Source organism: Chaetomium globosum, genomic scaffold (assembly GCF_000143365.1).
Source record: "Chaetomium globosum CBS 148.51 scaffold_2 genomic scaffold, whole genome shotgun sequence".
Taxonomy (NCBI): domain Eukaryota; kingdom Fungi; phylum Ascomycota; class Sordariomycetes; order Sordariales; family Chaetomiaceae; genus Chaetomium; species Chaetomium globosum.
This window is the reverse complement of record NT_165977.1, coordinates 269,258-277,799: the sequence shown is the minus strand read 5'-3', so window position 1 is coordinate 277,799 and position 8,542 is coordinate 269,258. Positions and strand designations below refer to the sequence as shown.

General features: G+C 54.7%; 2 protein-coding genes across 2 annotated transcripts; one reads left to right on the top strand and one right to left on the bottom strand.

The window, feature by feature from the left end:
- Nucleotides 1–4,392: 4,392 nt before the first annotated feature.
- Nucleotides 4,393–5,866, bottom strand: CHGG_02221 (uncharacterized protein; the record flags this gene model as incomplete). The annotated part of the gene is made up of 3 exons (XM_001228736.1): nt 4,393–5,025; nt 5,082–5,724; nt 5,784–5,866. The coding sequence occupies 3 exons, from the start codon at nt 5,864–5,866 to the stop codon at nt 4,393–4,395; spliced, it is 1,359 nt and encodes a 452-aa protein (XP_001228737.1).
- A 931-nt stretch (nt 5,867–6,797) lies between these two features.
- Nucleotides 6,798–8,519, top strand: CHGG_02220 (uncharacterized protein; the record flags this gene model as incomplete). The annotated part of the gene is made up of 5 exons (XM_001228735.1): nt 6,798–6,879; nt 6,956–7,727; nt 8,050–8,084; nt 8,358–8,359; nt 8,415–8,519. 5 exons carry the CDS (start codon nt 6,798–6,800, stop codon nt 8,517–8,519), a joined length of 996 nt encoding a protein of 331 aa, XP_001228736.1.
- Between the last annotated feature and the right edge of the window lie 23 nt (nt 8,520–8,542).

Below are 8,542 nucleotides of genomic sequence, written 5' to 3'. Positions count from 1 at the left end.
AAGAAAAATTCAGGAACCCGCCAGGGCGCCCCTAGCTGGTTACTTAGAATGCTTTCGTCGCCGGGAAAGGTTCGGGTTATATGTGGGGGGGGGGGTCCTCGCTTTGGGGGCAAGGCCATTGGATGCATTGGATGTATTGGATGCATTGGATGTCAGTGGAGGGCATTGGGACTGTGTGTTCCCAGTTCTGTCGTTGCACCTTCGACGTCAATCCCACAGTCTCGGCGGAGAATGCGGCTAGCCTTTAGCTGGTTCCGGGGCCCGCCCAGGGCTGTCAAGGGACGCCCATCCGGCGCAATTTGGGATTCTGGACCATGCGAGAGACGCTCCAACAGGCCCAATTGGTCCCGATCTCGTCCAGTGGGTCGTTTGTCGGAACCACAACTCCGCAACTCCTGAAAGAAGTGGCACCCGCCAGCCGCGTTGCGGCCCGCGATTCCAAGGCTCAGGTGGGACTCCGAAAACGAATTGCCACTGGCTCGACCAGTACCTGCAAATTCGCCGTGATTCGTCTATGGTTTTAGCGCTTCCCGGGGATGCACAGCAGCAGAACAGCCTCATCGAACAAATCCTATCGCAGAAAAAGTCGTGATGTCGGCGATCCCAGCCAGCCAGGCAAGCCAGGTCCGCAATAAATCCGCGTCGATCCCATCAGCCTGATACCGCCCGCACTTGCCGTTCGTCTTGTAAGGAATAAAAAAACTGGTTTCGCCGCCCACCCGGGCCCAAAAAGTGAGCTTCAGCCGCTTCAGATTTTGCCCGTCCCCCCTCGCCGCGATCAGCACAATCACTGGCAGGTCCTTCCCAGGGTCCTGCATCAACCCCGGCCTTGGCAGTGACCACCCCGGATTGCCCCTTCCACCGCTTCGGTCAGCGCCGCCTAATCGTGCTCACGGCATATTTCCGAGGTTTAACCGTACCCACCGCTCGCTTCCGGGAAGGCAGGCACGAACGACCACCAGGGAAACCGGGAGATGTCACATGCCCCTGCCTTGCCCTGCTTGCTGGCTTGATGAGGAAAGAAGAAAAAAAAAAAGTTTGGCAGGTGGTCGGGACCGAGATCTGAGGTGCGTGCTGCTTGCCGTGCTGCTGCCCGGGATAAGGACCCACGATTCCGATGAAACGTTTCAAGCAGCCAGTGGGCCGACGGACGTCATCTTGTTGGTCTGGGCCTGGATCATTCATAACACACACACACACAAAGGAGGACACTCTTCAACATCTCTTGTTCGTCCCGAGAGCGGCATGCCATGAGGCTGAATGTTTTTGGTTTTGTTTTGTTTTTTCAGATTGATTTTTCTTTCTTTTTCCATCCCCCTTCACCCATGTCGACAAGTAAAATTACATGGTTCACATTTCCCAAGATGCAATCAACACCCCTCGTAACGGCCGTTGCGGTTCCGATATGTGAGACAGCATTCGGGCTTTCCCGCCTGAAGCCCCCAGGCTATTCCCAAAACCGTCATCAAACTCTCGGAGGACTAAACACACCACCGAGCAAGTCGACTGGCCCCTTCGGCATCTTCTCGTCATCTATCTTCACTGCCCAACCGACACGGTAGGCGAAGCCACCCCCCAAGGCCCCCACTGCGGGAAGTCGCCTCGATCTGGAGTAGAGAATCTCCATTGGTGCGGAATATACACTTGCATCTTCCCCATCCCCTTTTCCTCTCACCGGAGGAGACAACTAGCGTTGAGATAGGGAGCATGTGGCTTCCGCTAGACTGTAGGCTGCTCCTCACGGGCAAGCATGAGCACATCCCGCGCGCCGCTCCAAACCCACGGCACACACCACCACCACCACGACGTCAACCGCCCGGATCGCCCCGTGACCCCGCGTGCTCCGTGTCGGAGATGGTGACATCGATCTGCAAGCTCCTCCTCGCCTGGATAAGCTTGGAGGAGACCCTAGGGTTGGTCAGAAACTCGCTTGTCTCTTTCCGCCCGCGCCGCCAGCTAGGGCAGACGCGGCTGGGCGGGCAAGCCAAGGCACCGAGCCTGTACACTGTAAAACACCGTTTGTCGTGCCATTGTCAGGCGTGCCTTGCAGCCTAGTGACCCATGGCCCTTCGTCTCGTTTTGAGCCGTTGCGCGTAGTCTTCTCTCTCTCCCCCCCACGGAGGAGAGGTCACACCTGCGGCCCCAACGGCCGGATCTGGAATAACTCGGGTCCTACCTTAAAGTCGGATCCCTTCTCTGCGTCAGTGGGCTTGACCCGGTTGCGTCCTCGCGGGTGTTAGGCTCCGCGGTGTCCCGGTTCGTGGGTCTCGGACTCCCGAGCCAGCAGGGCGAGCCACGTTTGCCGAGATTATTTGCCGTTGGTATTTACACAATATGCGATGCGAGAAGCCGTCCCTTTCTTGCTGGAGTCTGTACCACCCAGATGTGATGGGGGTTGCGACGCTGGAAGCCTCGGGACAAAAATAGCTGACCGCCCCTTGGCCGACTGGTGTTTATTGTTGCGGCCCGCAACGCGCCAACGCGCGATGGGCTGCAAAAGACTGAGGGCTGCTTCATTGTCGACAAGTGTGTGGGATGCTATTCGCTTATCTTGCGCCCAACCCGCCGCCCCGAACCAAGACCTCTGCCCTCTTAATGGAAGTGGCCGCTTATCCAACAGCAATCCAGCACTAGTTACCGCAAGCGAAGCTCTTTTTCACGTAATCTCTACCCTGGCCGACGAATAACATGCACGGCAGCTTTCCCGACACGAGCTAGTGAAATCAATAATTTGGTACCGTCCTGTGGTCGACGGCTACTGCAGTGTTCTATCTAGGAGGTCGCCCCGTGACGCAGAGAGACGGACATGATGCCGAACACGGTCTTGCGTTGTGGACTCATCCCGAGGCCAAAAAGGCAGGAGGAAATATTAGGCCTCAGGGGTTCGATGGTTCACATGAAAGTCCGCAGCTCACCAACATAAAGCAAAACTGCTCCATCGGGACTAACCCGGCCTGATCTCGGGCCCTATAAAAAGATACGGGAAACGAAGAGGCTGTTCTATCCAGAGTCGATTCATCACGGGCCCGGGCAAATGGCCCGTCGTGAGAGCCTTCGATCCACTGGCATAACCAGTTAGTTACATACAGCGGAGACGGGGCCTCCAACCAAAAAAAAAAAAGAATCAGTTTTGCCTTTTGAATCGCGCTGTTGTTAAGTGACCGAACGGTCAGTACATGCTTTGGTCTGCCGGCGCCCCTGGCCATTATAATAAACAGTGCTCGCAAGTTGATGTCTGGTTTAGATATGTCTGGCAAGCCCTGCTTCTGTCCACCTGTTTCTAATAACTAGTAAACCGATTTCCAAGCCTGCATGCCGATGTATCTCCCTATTTTTGATGCTTAACGTAGGACATTTGTCAGGAACTCCCTTGTTGGTGGATTTCCCGAGTTACAATTCAACTTCCGAATACACCTGTCAAGAGCTGAAGGCACTCTCCGGTTCCTTTTCTGCCACCTCCACACCAGTAGCCCATCAAAAGCCATTCACGACGCGGTCACCTTTTACGTCAGGCCCCTATAGCTCCTCTCACACTGCGATGGGACCATCATCGCTAACGTGCGGAACCATATTGCCTACAATGCCGACCTTCGGAACCGCCACTAGAGATTTGAACGGCGTTTTCCAAAGCCAACTGCTAATACACCACCGGCCGAGTACACGAAATCTTCCAACACGGTTTGGGCAGCTCACCCTTCTCTTAAGGTGTTATTATAAACCCCCTCGGTCTAGCCCCTTACGACGAGACCCCATGCATTATGGAGCGCCGATCTAAGACCCCCCTCTATTTCTTCATGATCCTCCACTATCTACTACTCAAAGTGTCGGCGAAATGCTCGTATCCGGCCTACCATAGCCAGATCAGTTTCCACAACGGGCTTCCTAGGACATCCGGTTTGCTGCAGCATGCCGACGCTCGAGATGGCGTCGGATAGAAGCGTATCGTAAAGAGCTCCGGGCCCGTTACGAACGCCACATGAGAGTGGCAAGTCATTCGGGGCTCGAGAGGGTTGTAGACGCCAACAGCTTGCGCACTTCTGTCACGAATATGCCAATAGGTGGGACTTAGGGGCGCGGGACGCCCCGGGCCAATCGCTAGATGGACCAATCGGGACAAGGGACAGGGGCGCCAACCAAGCTGCAAGGTGCTAAGATGCTATGGTGCTAAGTCAGAACATAGCACATAGCAACATAGCACCTGGCGTCTCGCAAGGGAAAGTACAGAGGTACTTCGGATCCTAGATAGTATATAGTCACTCGTCCTGGAGAGCTCTGGGAGTTCTCCAGTTAGCAATCACAACTACAGTTCGCTACAAGCTCGAAAGCCTACTGTTGAGACAAGTCTTTGTTGTGCACCCTTTGGCTGCACCGAACCTAAGCACCCTTGAAAGATTACCTTCGACCGAAGCCGAACCCTAACAGGACCGGGTCCAGAAGTAGGTTCGTCACAACTTCTTCCACGAGTCCCTCTCTCGCCACCAGCTGCCCCTTATCTTTCTGTTCCGCGGCCTTGTCCCCGACATGAAGGCGCTTCACCCGCACCCTTCCGGCCTCTACCTCACCCTGACCGAGTATGACCGCAACGGGTACGCCCTCGGATGTGTTGAACTGCTGAAGTGGTTTCGGTTTCACCTTGGCGGCGAACTCGGCTCGAATCCCTGCTGCCCATAGCTGGCGAGCCACCCGCATGCGCTCTAATAAAAGCCCATCGAACTCTTTACCGCCAAATGCCATGATGTAGACTTGCACTTGACCGCCGAGATCGGAGCTGCTCTTCTTTTCACGCCGGGCGTCGAGGATGGTAAAAATGCGATCCATGCCAAACGATATGCCGACGCACGGCAAGGGGCGACGACCGTACATGCCCACCAGATCGTCATAACGACCGCCCGCAGCAATACTGCCAACTTGGGTACGATCACTGGCGCCGTCTCCGACGATCACCTCGTAGATCAAGCCCGTGTAGTAGTCGAGTCCCCTTGCAAGCGACAGGTCGAACGAGACTAGGTCGATAACGCCCATAGCCTCGAGGTAAGATGCGAGTAGCTTCATCTTCGCAATACCCTCCATCAAGGGCTTACTTGTGGCGAGATCGGAATCAGATCCAAGTTTTCCAGCATCTCGCCCATGCTGCCCTTGCGCTGCACGTAGCCACCCACACGGTCCGCAACCTCTTCCGAAAGTCCATTCTCCAGCATTTCCTTCCTAACCTCGTCCCACGGCGCCTTGTCCAACTTATCCACGGCAGAGCTGGTTGTACGTATCTTATCAGCCGGCACGCCAGCTATCTCAAACAACTCATCAAGAATCTTGCGGTGGTTGAGCTTAACGGCGACACCAATCTCGAACGCCTCAAATACCTCGGCGATAATACATAGAACCTCGGCATCGGGAATCATAGGGCCGTAAACACCAGCAATATCAAAGTCGCACTGGTAAAACTCGCGCAAACGACCACGCGAGATGGCGGGCTGGTCGCGCCGGTAGACCTTGGCGATCTGGTAGCGCTTGATATGCTGGACGTCGGTACGCATGGACAGCCAGCGCGCGAACGGGACTGTCAGATCGTAGCGCAGCGAGCATGCCTCGCCTCCCTGGTCGGCTAGGTCGTAGATCAGCTTGGAGTCTTCGCCGTATTTTTCCGAGAGGATGCTTCGGAGCTCGAACACGGGCGTGTCGAGGGGGACTCCGCCGTGGCGCTCTAAGACGGTGCTGATCGTTTGGCTGTGCCATTGTTAGCGGGCTTTAAGTTCCCAGTCATTGAGCCAGATACGGGAACTAACAAGATGTGGTTGCGCAGGAGCAGATCTCCACCCACCCAATCACGGGTTCCTTTTGGTGTTTTAAGTGAGCCTTTGGATCCCATCTTCTCGCACAATTCTCGCACAAGGCAAAATGAAACGAAGAGTAAGACCGTAAGGCGATAGGAAGCTGTAGGGGAATTGTTGCGAAGGACACGGGTAGGATGGAGGCCACAGATGCTGTTCCGATGGGGACTCAACGAGGTGTTGTGGTTTAGAGGTGGCTGTGACGCAAAGGGGGCACTGGGACAAGAATGTGACTCAGCCAAACCCGTGGGGGCGGGGATTGTATGTCTCGAAAGGGAATCTAAATTCTAACTGGGTCTTGTTGAATTGCCGAAAGAGAGCTGTGACGAACCTGCTTCAGGACCCTGTCCTGTTAGGGTTCAGCTTCGGTGAAGGTAATCTCTCGAGGGTGCTTAGGTTCGGTGCAGCCAAAGGGTGCACAACAAAGACTTGTCTCAACAGTAGGCTTCACGAGCTTGTAGCGAACTGTAGTTGTGATTGCTAACTGGAGAACTCCCAGAGCTCTCCAGAACGAGTGACTATATATCTGTCTGATTCCTGAGTGCTCAGTGTGCTCAGTGTCCCCCCGAGTTTGAAGACACTGATCACACTGATCACTTCCGTTCTTCCCGTGTCCTGATTAGCTGCATAGCTTCCATGCTCAGTGTGCTCAGTTTCCCGTTGTTCCCCGTTTCCCCGATTACACTGAGCACCTTCCAGCCTCTCCTGATTGGTTCCTGAAACGACTGGCTCGGGGCGTCCCGCGCCCCCGAGGTCCCACCTGTTGGCATATTCGTGACAAGAGCAGATGGAGCGAGATCTAGGATGACACTTACCGTCTGGTGGTATCAATATTAAAAAGCTTATCCTTTTTGGTGAGAGGGATCAAACAAGGGCTTCTTCGCTTCTATTATTGAGTGCTGCCCGTCTGCTTCACAGTGTAATGAATGGGTACTTGAGAGAGAACGGTGACGCCGGCTGTGCAGCAAAATGCAGCAAGTGTGGCACAGCCCCGGCCCCGCTCGCTCTGGGGATAAAGGGCCCCAGGACGCCCTCAACTCGGCGATGTTCGGTCGATAACATGCGGCCTCTTAACAAAGGTTGTCAACACCTGAACCGCCACAGCGAACGCATCTCCATGTACATAGGTACATGCACCCCAGTAGCTGCCATGAGTTTAAGTCCAGCGTCCCAATCTCACGACGGGACGTCCGAATCAGAAAGAGACCAGGATTTGTGGAGTGTAGCAGCTCGAGGTGATATCGAAAGGCTCGATGTTCTTCTGGAAGGTGACTACTCGGTTGAAGCCACATTTGCGGCCCTCCAGGCAGCTTCCGATGGCGGCTATTTTGAGGCTGTTGATCAGCTTCTCTCCACGGACAAAATCGATATCGATGCCTATGATGAGGACGGCCAAACGCTGTTGTCATACGCCGCTGAAAATGGTTGCGAGGCACTCGTCAAGCTGCTGCTCAGCACGGGCAAGGCCAATATCAACGCAAAGGATAAATATGGCCTGACGCCGTTGTCGTACGCCGTCAAGAACGACAACCAGGCGGTCGTCAAGCTGTTACTCGGTACGGACAAGGCCGATGTCAACGCGGAGGATAACGGCGGCCGAACGCCGTTGTTTTGGGCTGCTAAGAATGGACTTGAGGCTATTGCTAGGCTGCTGCTTGGCACAGGCAAGGTCACTAATGTCAACGCGGAGAGCGGCCGTGGCCAGACGCCCTTGTGGTGGGCTGCCAGAAACGGCGACGAGGCCATAGTCAAGCTGCTGCTCGGTACGGGCAAGGTCGATATCCACGTGAAGGATGAGGACGGCCGAACACCGCTGTTTTGGGCCTATAGGAACGGCGACGAGGCTATCACTAGGCTACTGCTCGGTGTGGGCAAGGTTGATGTTGACACGAAGCCTCAGTAGGTACAGCGGACGTAGTTATTATAGGCCGCTGGGAACGCTAGCGTGGTACAAGGAGCCCCAGGAGACGGTGCGGGTATAGGATTGTATTCCCGCTTTAATGTGTCCCCTGCTGATGCGTGGGTGCATTTGCCTGGCTGGCGCTTTATCTACCAAGGTACCTACCTACCTAAGTTCTATTATGCTAGTCAGGTCGAACTGTGCCGGTTGCGGGCTTGCGGCTACTCGTGACCTGGCGACCACCCCTATCGGTAGGCTTTCACAAGTCAGGTACCTAGGTACCTAGGTAGTTAATTCGGTAGGTATACAGGAGTCTCTCAGAAGAAGCTCAGATATTCTCGTCTTCGGTCTTATCAGTAAGTTGTTGTAATGTTCATCCTGGATCGGGTTAGTCACCGATGCGCCGCGACCCATAGCACCTGTGGCACGCGCTGATGCTGTGTGGCAACCTCCTGCTTGGAGACCTTGGCCCGTGTGTGCGGGTTGCACACCACTTTTGATGTTTCGGTCGGGCTGGTAAGGAAGGAAACAGAGATAAATCCATCAACATCTCAACGCGTTTTATCCGCATTACCAATCACGTAGTGAAATTAGATACTACACAAGGTGATCTAACTATGAGAATATAGAAGTAAGTAGCCCCCCGCATCTAGGAGGGCGATTGGTATAATAACGAGTCCCAATAGTTCTTCCTCTCTTACGGTCCCCTTCCCAGCACCTCAAAAAATTACGAGTCGTGTACAGCCCGCGGGCGCGCCAAGACGTCAAGGCGCTTGCACGACACACCGTGACACTCTTCTTTTCTTACCCGTTT